This window comes from Synchiropus splendidus, chromosome 6, assembly GCF_027744825.2.
Source record: "Synchiropus splendidus isolate RoL2022-P1 chromosome 6, RoL_Sspl_1.0, whole genome shotgun sequence".
In the NCBI taxonomy this organism is placed as follows: Eukaryota; Metazoa; Chordata; class Actinopteri; order Syngnathiformes; family Callionymidae; genus Synchiropus; species Synchiropus splendidus.
This window is the reverse complement of record NC_071339.1, coordinates 2,069,859-2,085,546: the sequence shown is the minus strand read 5'-3', so window position 1 is coordinate 2,085,546 and position 15,688 is coordinate 2,069,859. Positions and strand designations below refer to the sequence as shown.

The 15,688-nt window shown below is 44.3% G+C and overlaps 1 protein-coding gene across 1 annotated transcript in view; it reads right to left on the bottom strand.

Annotated features, from left to right (window-relative positions):
* tex264a (testis expressed 264, ER-phagy receptor a) overlaps positions 1–15,688 on the bottom strand; it is a 53,829-nt gene that overhangs the window by 33,269 nt on the left and 4,872 nt on the right. The window contains exon 2 of the mRNA XM_053869363.1: positions 7,341–7,562. Within this exon, the coding sequence (XP_053725338.1) occupies positions 7,341–7,562 (222 nt within the window). The remainder of the gene's footprint in view (positions 1–7,340; positions 7,563–15,688) is intronic.

Genomic DNA, 15,688 nt, shown 5'->3' with positions numbered 1-15,688 from the left:
TTACAAAACCACCTGAAACCATCCCCGGATACAGCGCTGTGTATATTATATAAACACGGCTTTTGTCGTGGCTCAGGAGACACACCAAGGATGCCAGTGTTATATTTGTGTCATTGAGCAAGGCGCCGTCACCCACTGCATGGCTGAACACATACGTGCAGATCCACAGCATACAAAGCCACATTCACAAATCTGCACAACGTAAAGATTGAATGCTCATAACCTGAGTAATGATTGTGCTGGGATTGAAAGTCTGGATAGAAACATTCGGTTCAAGGTGAAGAAATAAAAAAGTTGTGCTTTTATGGTTCTTTCAGATCTCGGGGCCCACCTTTCCCAGAACAAATGGACCCGGGGCCCATTCAAGGAATAGCACTGATTCATGACTCTTGATTTCTATTGAGATCAATAACCATATTTAATCTACTCACACGTAAACAAACCAAAAGCTTGACATGAAACCATGTGATCATCGTGGAGATATTTACTTGTCATTGTCTGAATTGTCAAAGTCGAGGTAGCAGCAGAACCAGGTGTGAGTCACATTCATCAAATTTAGAGAACGTCAAAAAAGAAAAAAAAGAACAAAAAATGATGACAACGGTTCAGAAAATTGTAAGAACTGAATAGAATAAATATGATAAAACCATGTCTAAATATCATAAAATAAAAATAATATATTGAATTTAAACTCCGAAGAAGATAAAAGTAAAGCGTAAACATCACCATAAAATTCTAGTTTATTTTCAAAACTGCTTCACCAGGTGCTTTAATGAACAGTTTATACTGTTCTGGGGTGGTGGTATCATGTTCTTCATCATTGTGTCTTTCCAAGAACTTCTCCATAGTTGGTCACTATCACAGATTTGCAGCTGTCAAGTCAATTCACTGACTCACATACGTGGCTCATGCATTAAAAGTGAGCGTCTCGCGGCCCTCAATATTCTTCTACTACTTATTGTCAGCTGTAGTAGGTGGCCAAAGCCATTCCAAACTGGGTGGGCGCGTCCCTTCAGTCTGATCACCCTTCGATTACAACCATGAATTCACAGTCACCAATAACCTTGGACTCGTAATTCTGGAAGGTGCTAGGAAACCAGGGGGAAACGGCACAGGCAGGAGCAAAGTTGCTCTGAGGGATCGTTTCTCCGAGACCATAAACTCCCACACAAAGGTCAGAGAGGTTCTCCTGTCTTTGATGCAATAAGGTGAAATCAAGTTAATAAATCTCCCCTGCTGTGTGATGAAGAGAGTAGAGAGAAGAGAGTGTGTGTTGTGTGTGAATCTATACAAGAAAATACAAAAGAAAATAGATAAAATAAAAAACAAGAATACACACACACACACACACACACATATATATATATATATATATTCATTCCACACATTTAATAGTACTGCAGTCAATAGGACATAACTTAGTTCATTTGATTTTATTTCTCTATAGCTGCTGTCTCTTTAAAACATCATACTTTGTCTTGTCCCTAATATTTAGCTTAACTGAAAAATAGAGTGAACTTTTCAAAATCATTCAAATTCTTTTAAATCAATATTTTTTAACAGTATATATATTTTTTCTTCCTTCATAGTCTTGATTTCTTAAACTATTAAAAAATCATATTCATTATGTTTCATCTTTCACAAGCTAAAATGCACAAAAAAAACCTATAGAAAGGTTTATATTTAATGCTCCACCCAAGTGCAGTACATGAGAATTCTGTACTCAGAAAAGATTAAATTCAATAGGTTTCTGCTAGTTTTTAACTCACAAAAAGCAAAATTAACCCCAGACTTATGAGTAACAACGCAAATTAAAATCCGTCATGAGCCTAAAACACTGTGATACAACAAAACAGCTGCTGACACAGAATGTCCCGTCTGTCTCTGCAGTCTGTCCGGCTCCAAAACATCAATGGCACTTGGTCATGTCAGTATGTCAACCAATCAGAAGCAGCCAGTCACTCAATACAAGATCTATAGTCGCGCTCAACAACTGATGGCAACGTATTGACTGACGGAATGAGTTATGAACTGATGGCCATAAATAATGAAACTAGTTTCCAGTTTTAGGTGACGGCATCAACAGCTTTAAGCTGCTGCTGCTCTGAAAGTAACATCCCACCACAGGAAGGTGAGGTAGCTACTGAAATCTCAAGGCCACTCCAGTGGACGTGTCACCACTGAACCTCATGCAGACTGAGCTGCCAGAGCCAGCCAATAATCTGCTCCAGCATCAGGACAAATGCGACCCTTGGAGCGTCTAGCCATGAGGTCATGGCCAGTTTGTCCCGGCAAGACTTGAGCGGAGGACAAGAGGGGGAACAAAAATACAATCATCTAAATGTCTTGATTCATGGAAGAGGCGCATAATGACAAGAACCCTCCTGTCAGAGCAACAGGGAAGCCAAAAACTGAATGTAAGAGGCAGTTTGACCGTTTGCTGTCCCAAAAACTCAACACCGGGAACAGATGCCAAACCTTCAATGGCTATATAGCTATCTTTTTTTTTTATCCTGTCCTGTGACAATATAAATATTCAACACATCACTCCGTCAATACGTCTCTTGTTTAGACAAAAAAAGCTCATATAAATGACTGAGAAGGCTCAGATCAACGAGAGCAGATTACAGAAAAAAGTGTGAACTTCGGAGGGAAACGCAGAGGGTGAACAGAGCTTCAACGGATCACGGCAAACTCTTTGTAGGAGAGGAAAGGAAGATGTGATGAAACTGTCATCAGCGTCATTGGGATCTAAATATAGCACGCAGCAACTCACACCCAGAGTTTTCTCCCCAGGCTACTGCGAAAGTAACTCAAACCAACTGCAAACACAACACATTGCCATGGATGAAGGCGATCGTTTCCGGCCCCGAGGTCATAAAAATAGTCAAACAATAAGGAGAATTGGACAATCCCACGCTGAAGAGCAGCAGTGTTCATAATACAGGTCTGATGTCGAGCTGAAGCACCTGCCCAGAAATGAGATTCAACCACAAGAGAAAATAGCACGTTGACGAACTGGCACTGACTTATTGGATCGCTGTTTGCCTTCTGCGCTCCAGTCAAATTGTAAAAACAACCCCTGCAATGCTGCACGAAACCCACGCACAAGCCAAGAAGCTGGGGAAGAGCCGACATTAAAGATGTAGAGGGGATCGCAGCGAGCGGAAACCCCACCCGCACCTTCCACGCGTCTCCATCTGCCCGTGGGCCGGGCATCATCCCTCCATGAGGTGACGCTTCAGAATCTGTTTGCTGGTGACTGTGCGTCGGTCACAGCCACCAGACCAAACACCACTTCACACCAGCCAACACAATGCAACTCGGAAGGTGCTCTCTTGTGCTGTGGTTTTACAAACCCGGGTGACATTCACTCCATGGGTGTTAATGTACTCACTCATTCATGTAAAGCAAGACACAATTGCAACAACACAATTTGTGATGATAACGCCTTGGCGTTGTTTCGGCATCTGAGCAACATTTGTGGAAGCTTTGAGCACACTTTCAACACCAAAAAACAAAAGTAGAATATGACACACACAAATGTAAATGTACTGACATTGTAAAACTACATTCAAGTCAAACGTTGATGGATGAGAGCAACTCTGAGGTAGTAAAACATAACAAATCTTACTTTGCTTCAATGATCAGTCCACATGATGTGAAAAAAACACTAGTAATATATTTTTGTAAAACTATCCAACCAAAAAACAAACTTGGCGTGGGTGGAGGATGAAAGAAACAAAACACATGTAGACACCAGAAAGATACACCACACGTGAGTAAGCAAACAATGCTGCAAACATGCATCTGCCTCCGGTGAAAACTTCTATCAGGATCAATATCAACTCCAGTGACAGTCAACGACCCCGCTGTGCTTCTGAAGCAGAAATAAACTTGGAGTCGTATTTTTAATTTTGCAGAGGCAGACTGCAGCGGCCGTCGCAAAACCGCACTGATGTCTGACACACGCCGGCCAGTGTACGCCGAGGTAAGGAAAAGGTTTGTATTTTTAGGAAAGAAAAAGTGAGTGACACATTTGTGAGTTAGCGTCAATAATGTGTTAAAAAAAACAAATGGTTGAGCTACATTTCTGTGTGTATACAAGCAGTTATGTGGATGGGTCAGTCACTAGTCTGTCATTACTCCAGCTTTGTTTGATTCCTAACCAAAGCTGAGCCACATTTTGCTTGGTCTGTTTCTGTATTTTCCCCTCTAACTTGCATCAAAGATTAAAAAAAGGCACTTTGATTTGATCCTTTAGTGCTATTTATGCAAAAATGCTTTGTTCTTTTATTCTTCTGTGCAGTATCTCCTCAAACTTTGCGCAGTAAACACCCAGAGACATGACCAGAAACAAGCAAAGCGCGGTGATATCGACCGCTATAAATGATTCAAAACATGATTCCGATGCTCAAGGCTTGTTCCAGATAAGTGCTTTGATAATTCGAGCGGAGCTATCAGCATCACATCTCATTGAGTTTCAGGTAGCCACCAAAGTAACAACCTGGTGTTTGTGTACCATCACAAAGATCAAACGCGTCTGAACTCAATCCCTTCAGGCGGCAGAACATTATGATGCACCTTGTTATTGCTTCTACCCAGGGCCAAGTGAATTGGCTCATTCGCTCTTCTGATACATGCTGTTTCATTAAATGGGACATGGCCGCCACCGCTACATGAACGCAAAAGCTACAGCTGCAAGGAGCACCACACCGAAGGCCGATAAGGTGACGGGGAACCCAATGGAGCACGGGGAAAAAAAGACTCCAGGAATACAATGTTCCAAAGTGGCTCAGTCGTCTTCTGAAGGGCTGGGATGATGTGCTTTCCTCCTACATGATTCTAATTCCGATACGTGGGTGCTATTCTGATTCATATTCAGATTGGTTTGATGCAAAATTAAATATCCCTATTAAAGCTAACCTCCGCCAAGCAGTGGATTAATGAGATCACAGGTGCAAATGAAACCAATTACAAAATAATCCCAAGTGACTGCCAAAACCTGGGATTGAACCTTCAGATTTTCAGTGTCACACTCTCTCAGATGAGCAGTTTTGCCACTTATAAACATTTGCATGGCCAAGGAGTCAAATACATATCCATAGACACTGAGTCATATACAGGCAGTTCATGGAGTACTGAACCTTCCTGGAACAAGCTGGTGATACGACTCACTCCCAAAACAGAATCATGGTCCCACATTTCCTGAAGGGTTCGTCCAAATTCATCCCCAACTTTTCAAGCTAATGTGAACACGGACAAACCAAACAAATGTTATCACGCCAGGTGACAGGAGGAGGTTCTCAAAAAAATGCACATCAGTGTTTGTCAGGTTCACCATATCACAAAATAATGTGCTCCGTTGAGCGTATTTCTTAACTTCTACTATCAAGAGACGCTCTTGTTCTGTTTACCCAGAAACACAAGTCATTGGCCCTGTCAAAATGTGGAAGAAATGATATTATTAATATTCAATCTGGGGAGAATTATCAATATTTAATATTGCCACGACAAAATATACGCGTCAATCAATGTATTTATTTATTTAACCACCACGAGACACTGACTGAGGCTTACAGACAGGTAACTCTGCCTAGAACTTAACAGCCGCTTGGAGTGAATTGTACTGGCCCTGATGGAAATTCAACACGTTGGGTATAGACACATCACATCACCAGTTCCCATGCGATAGCAGCAGATCACAGACATTTCAGACTTAAACTACATAAGAAAACACATTAAATCACTAGTTTTTCTACAAATCAAACTGGGTTAGCAGAAAATATAAACAGGAGCACAAAAGATAAGACCCAAAATATATTCTTATAATTCAATAAACAACCAGGGAAGCACTCCAACAATAAAGGGTCCTTTCTTTCCAAGAACGTGACACTGCAAGCGCCACCATCTGTACGAGCTGTGGAGATTTCCAACTCATCTGACTGCGATTTAAAGAACACATTAACCTTGAAAGCGCAGTGACATGATTTGCTTCTGGGGTTGGCTTAATGGTGTCAGTTGTTCACTGAGATTCAACACTTCCACAGTACACTACGTCATCCAGTGGTTCCCCATCTGAATTCCCACGACCACAGCAGGCCTACTCTATTAATCATACACACTGTATGCGCACACATTCCCCACAGTGGCACGTCGCACCCTCCAAAGTCAGCCTGTCGAAACCAAACTCCATTATTTATTAACCTGGCTCTCTCCGGAATGCACTCTTCGCTCACATATTCCAACTGAATGTTGGTGTGGAATTAGCGGCTCTAATATGGAGGAGCATCTCCTCAACCTGCGGCTCCACCAGACAGCTGCCAGCGTACAGCCGCCGCGGCGGTGACTCCATCTAGCATGACACACCCAGATACTAGACACAGTTACATCGCACTCCTGTGAGAGCAAGCGCCAACTGTCGCTCACAATGGAATTACTTCTTTGAAGACCATAAGGAATTTTTAATGTAAAGCAATGATATACACATATATTTAGTTTAGATTGCAAGACAAATAGAAGACAGAATTGGTTGGGGGTTTTTGATAACCATGTTCCTGCCACCTGCTCTTATTGTGGAAGTCAATTTCCTGCCCTGAACCCCTGTCCTGAGTTTTGACAGACAGGTGGTATGATGGTCTTCGGGTGGGACCTCTTCAACACAGCTGAACCACATCGCCCCAATCTACATTTAGTCGCACATCGCCTACATTTAGTTGAATAAATATGGAAGCGATGTTATACAAGAAGAGCGGAGAATTAAAATATATGCAATAAAATAACAGCCTGAAATGGACAAATGAGTGCGGAAATCGAGATGTTTTAAAAGCAAATATAGGTGTGACTTCTCTCTGATAATAACTTTGAAATAATGGTAGCACTTTGGGTTGGGGAACACACATTAACTATTAATCAACTATTTACAGTCAATAATCAGTAAGTGTGATGGTGTTCAGAGTGGTGACCATTCCTGGGTACTACTTAGTCAGGCTTCACAAGATACTAATAAGTACCATTTCATGATTCAGTACAGGCTAATATGCAGCAGATACACATGCAAATAAATCATTTCATGGCAGTAAATGTTCCCTAACCTAAAGTGTGACAAAAAGGAGTTGAATGTGTACCTATACCTTCAGTATTAAATATACCCAACTCCACTGAAGCCACCCGTGAAAGTGTGCATCACCAAGAGCATCCACATACTTACACGTACCAATGTATGGTATGATGTCAACAAACCAGAGCCACCTCACCAAAACAGTGAATGCAGCTGGCCATAAAAGAAAACGATGGACAGTCCGGGAGAGAAGACATCAGCTGCATTTCGGGGCACTTACCTCGATGTAAGAGCCAAGTTTGGGGTAGACCCTGTATGAAGCCACTACATGCGACAGAGAGGTGTTGCAGGGGAAGGTGGTGGTCACCGCGTGGGTCACTTCAGGAAGGGAAAACACCTTGAAGCCAAATTTCTCGTAGAGCTTCTGCATTTCCTGGTCCGGCTGGTCTTCTCCCTCACACAGGATGCTTCCAACGATGTAGCGGCACTTGTCAGCCGGCCTCTGAGAGAAAAAGAGGGGCGTTATTGCCGCATGTCTGAGGTTTCCATTTTGGAAGACACCCATGTATATGATGCAGTGGTAGCTGGAAGTTATATTGACCAGCAGGCACACGAGAAGACAACAGCTGAACGATTTGTATGACCACGGAAGTTAAGTTGATGGTAACACTAGAAACGATGACTTGATATTGCATTTTAAAAAAGGGTGATTTTTCGGATTCTCAATATTTTTTAGATTGCTACAAATGCTACAGACACGACGCGATCATCAGCGGAAGTTGACACAGTCTCGGAGGCTCCTGTGACGACAGGAGGTTAAGGTAAGTTAAGCTTTTATTGTCAATTCTACCGTACGCATTACATACAGAGGATTGAAATGTCATTACTTGGCGGCTTGTACGGGGACATATACGACATTAAACCATGTATAAAATACTATAATGCTATGCACAATGTAAATAGCTTAACAGCACAATGGCGGGGAAGGAACCGTAAATAATACAAATTAAAGAAACAGTGTCATGTTCATAATGAATGCAACTAGGAGTGTAAGGTGACAATGTAATGTGCAAAAAAACTATGATATAACTATGATATAAACTATTGTAATGTAAACAGCGATGCAGAGTAAACAGTTCCGTGGACAGAAGACACTGCTGCAACAGGATACAGTAGCGCTCTGTATAGTCAACAGCCACATTCGACTCTCCAGTCCCATCCAATACTGTTGTTTGAGCTCTGAAAATACTCAACCTGGCTTCATGATTTAGCATGGCATCAGCACAGTATGCAAAAACACAGCTCTGATACTAACATGTGGAGACGCCGCACATCCACATCAAACTGCAGCCAACATGCTTGTCTCGACACACAGGAGTCAGGCCACATATGAGGCAGGTCGGGGTGAAGACCGTGATTCCAACTGGATGAATGCCTCATCCTCTCCTTCCAATTACGAATGACAAATTCAAGAGAACGTGCTGTTGCGCTGTGATCGGCGGCGTGCACGGGAGCAGGGGTGAAGCCGTGGCGCTGAATTTTTCATAGCTTTTCTTTTCACCAGGCAGGTGCTGACAGCAATGTCTGACTAGTTCTCAGCAATCATTTCTCTGTTTCTTTCCTGACGGTGCGGCTGCCGTGCAGATGCGAAGACCATCACCGTCACCTGTCAGTCACACACACAAAAATGAAACCTCCCTCTCACATCTGTCTCCACAGTCTCTGAGAGTACATCATACAATTGATACGGCTACAGACACCACAACATGCTCCATTATAAATGACAATGAGACCCAATAAACAAACCCTTTGATTCCGCCGCTCCTCACCGAGACTTGAACCACATGACTCAGTCGCCCCTGCTGCCACCTGCTGACCTCACCAGTTCATAACTAAACACTCTTGACAGGCACCAGCCATGGACCACCATCAGATCACGTCCCATCAGTCGGGTTATGCTGCTCTCATTTCTGTCTCATGCGCATTGTTGGGATCTTGCACGGCACTTTCGACAGGTGACTGTGATGGAGTCAACGCCTCTCACCTTCTAACCAAGACAGCCTACAATCTCCTACCCGATATCTTCTGACGGTTTCACCGATGTGACTCGGACACTGAGAAGGCCTGCATGATAAGGATTTCGATTCATCCTCAGTGTCTGGTTTAATTTTCACTTTATTTCGATTTGCATTTAATTTACAACCCGACTGGATTTGCATCACAAATGCTACTTCCCTTTGTGAGTTTTTAGGCTCCCAAGCGGCGCTGCAGGCCACTACTTTCTGAGTTCCCACGATGCTCATGGCTTCACCTTCAGCCAGTGACGACGCGCCTTGTAGTCACGTGTTTCACCCGCGACGTGAACACCTGATTGACTGGCAAGCTCAGCGACAGGATACACACTGAAGGAATATGGATGACAAACTGGGAACTAGTAAGGCGACCCAGCCCACCGAACAGACTCAAAACAAACTTGTTCTGAAAAAAAGGCTCGCCTTCAGTTGTGTGGCTGTATTTTGGATTCAAACTGGATGTGTTTTTCACTCGTCTTAGCAACACAAAGTCACGCCACAAATCTTTATCAGCACCTCAAACATCATATGTTTGGTGCTGCAACTGTTTTGTCATGGTTTATGCGTTCAATAAACTTGAAATCGGTTCTTAGCTAAAAAACTGTGATTCATATTTTCCCCTGAATCGTGCAGACCTAACACTGAGACACTGAATCCTCGCTGCCCCACACACATTGGCAACTGGCTGTGTGTCACACTGGCAGCCAGTGACAGAGTGAGTTCTGGGTGAGACGTATGGGGTTGAACACTTCTTTCACTCCAGAAAGTGCACAACATTTTGGACCCTTTGCACCTGTAACTTCTCTAGTAGCCACAAGATTTAAATCAAATCAGTAGCCAGTTATTCTTTCTTATTTTTAACATCTCTCTTCAAGTGAACTGAGTGATTTCGCAACTATAGAACGTTTTTTGCAAACACATAAATGAGTTAATTTCGGTGGGGAAAGAGGGCGATCCAGCGGGGAGTCAGAGAACCATTTCCCCCACTGTACGGGCGATTAGTATCTGGTGAATCCAAGAGTCCAATCCTCAGCACCTGCTGTGGGTTGGTTCTGTGTGACAGCCGCCGTCTGTGATGAGTTAGTGCTGAGGGGACACAGATGGGAGCCCGCCACACTCATCTTCATGTCCTCGGAATCCTTGCGTAATTATCACATCCAAACAGCGCAACCCCCTCTTGTCCATTTCACTTCACACGTTCTCGCCTCTTTTCCACCGAGCCGCGCTGCAACGCGAAGGAAAAGCTGCTCTGCTGTCGGCTTTTTGTTTGCTTACTCTTCAGTTAAAACCGTTCACTAACCAGGCTCAACCCTCAACCACTTATGCAGCATTTTTTTCAACTCAATGAAATACCATTCAGTCATCAGCATAAAAGCTGTTAAGAAAATCAGCTCATGCATCAACAACTACAGGTTTATTCAATAACTATATCCAAGCCGGGAGCCGTCCTTCGACGCCAGGATATACTAAAGTGTGTTAGCCAGCTCTAATGATATCACCCCACACCGCCGCTCTGAACGCATCCAATTTCTTCTCTGCTCATCCGAACAAGACACCCAAGAGACCACAGGCAATTACGGGAGAGAAGAGCCTCAATCACCTGACTTGTCTTCTGCCAGCTGCTTTGTTTCTTTCCGCCAAAGGTGGAGAGACTCCGAGGCGGTTGAGGAGAGCAGCAGAGCTTTGTGTTGACAACACTCACGTCTCACCACTGCCGGCGTGTTATTATTTGGGATTCGCCTCAGACATTGAAAAGAGGCACGATGAATGAAAAGTGAAGAGTTTTCTCCGTCAGATAGCCATCAACACTGCAGCAAAACCAGTCAGCCGAGGGGATGGAGAAGGGCTTCACCACTGAAACGGTGCTCCACTCATCTCCACCTGATTCCCTTAAGCCATGTCTCCGGTGAGCATTTGAGGGGAAAAAGTCATTCTAAAAGCAATTCTTTCCTGCAGGCTACAAGGGCTTCTGCGACGCTGAGGGCTCTCCAACAATAAAAAGCTGCGTATGATGGAGGTAACTCTTTATTAGTGGACAGGTGATGAGGATTTACTCTCCTCATCTCTGCAGCTCTCGGCCCGCCACCTCCTCCCTGCTGCGCCAGTAGACTGGAAGAGACTTTCTTCCTTCAGCAGAGGCTTAAAGACAGGCTCATTACCAAGAGTCTGACAAAGAACCATCTACAAGCCCATTAAAAGGCAGCGGCCAAGCCACCAATTAAACCAAGTGCGCGGCATAATTAGCGGCGATTACCAGTGAAAGATCACAAGAAAACTTTCTCTCTTGAAATGATGCACATCACTCAGGAGCCACTGGAGCCACCACTTTCGTCTTGTTCTTCTGTACTGCAGCTCCTAGAGCAGATCAAACTGATGGAGCTGTATACATGCTTGTTTATTATGTATCTATAACCACACGTAACAGCGGCGAAGAAAGTGTTGTCTTCATAAAGAACAACAATGCAGACGACAACTGTGATGAAGAGGAAGGCGGGGCGTCATCTTCTGACAGGGGATTGATCAAACTGGCTCTGCTGCCTTCTGGACTCCTCAGGTCTGAGCCTGGAACCAAAGTTGATTTACTTTAGAGACTCCACTGCATGCTGCCTCTTACAAAGTCTGGTCTGTTTGTTTCTGTGTTATGCTGTTGACGAACATAACCATGCTAAACATAATGTCAATAAAAGCCTTGTATAACTCAACAAACAGAAAGGAGACGCATATCTCAGTTACACCCCACTGTGGGGATAATAAAGGCCACCTACTCTAAACTTTCAGGGGTAGTTGGAAATGGGATGTATGTTAGTTTTACTCGAGGAAGCACAACCATGAGACTACAATATCAATATGTGTATTTATCCTTCCTCTCATTTTGTGAGCGCAGCCTCTTCTTCACCTTCCCTGTGTGTCTGTACTAGAAGCTCTGTGACGCTACTGCCACCTGCTGCACGACTGCGCGCATTGCATCCTGAATATTATGAGCATGAGTTATGCCGATAAAATCTGAGTTGGGCAATAATATTGGGTTAGAAAAAGAAATGAAAGAACATGTTGGTGGATACGAGCAGCTTTGCGCAAGGCAAATTCTGTCCTAGTTCATGTTAGTTAAGTTAGTTTTAGTTCATATAGTTTTACTCACCAGCTGATTTAGCACAGAAGGAATTTGTTTTTAAATTACCTGTATTAATGAGTTAAATAGGCAGTTAGATTTGGTTCCATCGCTCATACGTTCCTATAATCACAAAGCTCTAGTTCCTCATCACAAATGGAGCAAGGCAGCTGTCTGGGAAAACCAGCCTCAGAGTGAGAGGTCACTGAATAAACTGTCAGGGAAAACACAGAACAAATACATTGATAAAATAAATTGCATGAAAACAAAGCATCAGTACCGATTTTAAATATAGGAAACAAAAGCTCTTTTCTAAAGAGAAATGCATCCACCTTCTCACTAATGTTGTGGAGACCAGTTTGAAAAAGACAAAATAAAAATTAAAAAAAGAAAGACACACACAATTATTCACATAATTTCTCAAGTCACATCCCATCATTTGAGCCCACTGACGGAGAGGCAACCACAGCACCACTGAGCAGCATTCACCAACACACCTGTGGCATTGCGTCACGGTGGCGAATGTTGGATCTGCAGTCCCAACAACTAGCAGGACGTCAGCTTGCATAAGTGTCACTTCTAGATTCCGGTGGTGGTTGATATTCTCCTGAGAACGGCTCCAATGATACTGCAATCACCTCCTGAATCATCGTCATCAATAGGGAGTCATGGTCTCGGTCCAAGCCTGAGGATAGTCATAGCAAAGACGGAGAAAGCAGCCCAGTAGTGTTTTATTTTGGTGCTACAAGTCATTTTTTCTGAGGCTGAATTTTCGGTTCATTATAAACACAGACATAAAATGATGTATTCAAAAGCCGCTCTGACCTGAACCATCATTTATGAAGCTAGACATCACAAATATCGGACTTTGAAAGCGAGTTATTATGACCATCTCTTCATAACCAAAAGGGCAACTTCAGCCTTTCGCTGTGGTGCAGTCAATAATTCTGCAAATTTGGAACCTCACTGGACCACAAAGCACCAGAGCATGAAGAACAGCAATACAAAACCCAAGCTTGCTGAAGTAAACAGCTCTGCAAGAAGCAAAAAACATGACCAACAAACTCGAGCGGGACAGTCATCATTTTTCAAATCACTGACTGCCGTTACATGACGGCTCAGAAAACAGGATTATTGCATTAGTCTGGCTTTGAAAAAAAGACAAACCAAGCTAGGAAGTAGCCAGTAGCTGGACTAAGCTAGCATGTAGCCAGTAGCGGGGCTAAGCTAGCACGTAGCCAGTATGTGGACTAAGCTAGCATGTAGCTAGTAGCTGGACTAATCTAGCATGTAGCCAGTAGCTGGACTAAGCTAGCATGTAGCCAGTATGTGGACTAAGCTAGCATGTAGCCAGTAGCTGGACTAAGCTAGCATGTAGCCAGTAGCTGGACTAAGCTAGCATGTCACCAGTAGCCAGACTAAGCTAGCATGTAGCCAGTAGCTGCACTAACCGAGGATGTAGCCAGTAGCTGGACTAAGCTAGCATGTAGCCAGTAGCTGGACTAAGCTGGCATGTAGCCAGTAGCTGGACTAAGCTAGCATGTAGCCAGTAGCTGGACTAAGCTAGCATGTCACCAGTAGCCAGACTAAGCTAGCATGTAGCCAGTAGCTGGGCTCAGCTAGCACATAGCCCATAGCTGGGCTAAGACAGCATGCGGCCCGTAGCTGGACTATGAGTGGACTGATGTGCGGCTTCAGCTGAGACTCATGATCTAGTGATGTCTCATAACCTCATATACAATGAGATGTGGTGTGTGTAACCTAATGAAGTTTGTCTTCCTTACAAAGTGATCAAAAGCACGGCTATGTGCTTTGGTTACCCGACATCTATCCTTTATGTGATCGGTAGACAACAGAGTCTCCACAGTATCTAATTGTATTGAGAAACTTGCGCATGTAAAACCTGGTGTTGAGGATGATGACATGGTGACGGCGTTGAACCATCGCTCGCTGAAGTGAAACCAGTGCATCAGTCAGCACCATCACTGTCTACACAGTTCCATAGAACAGTCTGAAACGGCTCCTCGCTACCTGTCAGCTGCCATTGATCTGCCTCTATGGTCAGGGGAAGCAGAAGGACCGAAGAGCTCACCGCGCCACCTCTCACCACGGAAGGGAACTACTCATTGCACTGCATATAAACCTGGGAGACGTGATCAGACTCGGTGGCTAAATCTTAGCGTCATCTTTTCAGATTTTCTACGGCTCAATACATGAGGTGACATGCCACCAACGTTGACATGGACATGAAATATCAAACAAGATACTCTCACTGTTTTTCTACTCCTTACTGAACTGACATCAAAGCCTTTGAAATAGAATCAAACTGAATCGATACTGAGTCCAATGGCAACCTGTAGAATCCAAATCAAATCACAAGCTCCGAACATGCAGATGAAGCTAACAGCCAAGTCCACTGGCAAAATAAGCGCCTGGTATCGGATGACGTCGGTGAGTCAATAAGAGCTTCAACTGTGCTTTACAGGACCAGTGGAGCAAGTTTAGAGACGCACAACAGTACATGGACCAAAACAAACAAATGCTGTTTCGTATCATGCAGTTACAAGGTCCATAAGAAACTGGAGCAAATCCCAGTTCAGATAACTGAGGAAGCATTGAGAGTACGTGTCACCACACGCCATGAGATTGATATGCCTCAGATGCGCTCGGCCGACTGAGTGAGACTACATCCCCGGCGTGGTGATTAAACACCAGGCTGATGATCCCTTCCATCAGGACCCGTCCCTTAAGGCTGTGCTCAGACCAGGCTGGTAATTACACATGGCATCCTGGGAGTTCTGGCATGTATAATTACTGGCACCGATAAGCAAAGCGCCGGAAGCAGAGCGCGGCTTTTACTTGGCTCCGGTGCTGGAAGTGCTTGTTGGCTCCTGGGCCAGCTGGACAGAGTGTGGCACCTGAGCAGCCAGATGTCTGGGTGAGATGCTGATCTTCTCTAATGGGACAGCTGAACGGCCACCGCGTCGAGGAAGCCGAAAAAAGCCACTGGAATACGCGGCCGCTGGTGAAAAGAGTCAAGCATTTTTCTATTGACACAGTCCATCAGCATGAACTGAGCCCGTGTGTCACCTGTCCTCAAAAACATCGACCTGAAGACTCGTGGAGCCAGACTTCAGAGAGCAAGTGTGTTTATTGCTCATTTTATAGCCAAGCACAACATCCTTGCCAGAAGCTGCCCTTTCATATGTATCAGCCGACACGCGGCGGTGAAATGCTAATAAATCTGGCTGAGACCGCGAGTGGTGCGCAGCGGCCTGATCAGAAATTCTGACTGATGGATCGGAGCGCGGCGAGGCTCTCAAGGTGAGTCCGAATCAATCGACGTCCGCTCTCCTCCGCCAGCCCACGTATGTCTACACAGGACATTTCATTCTCCCCTGCTTGTCACGGACGCCCTGAGTGGGCCGGCGACAAAATATCAAACAG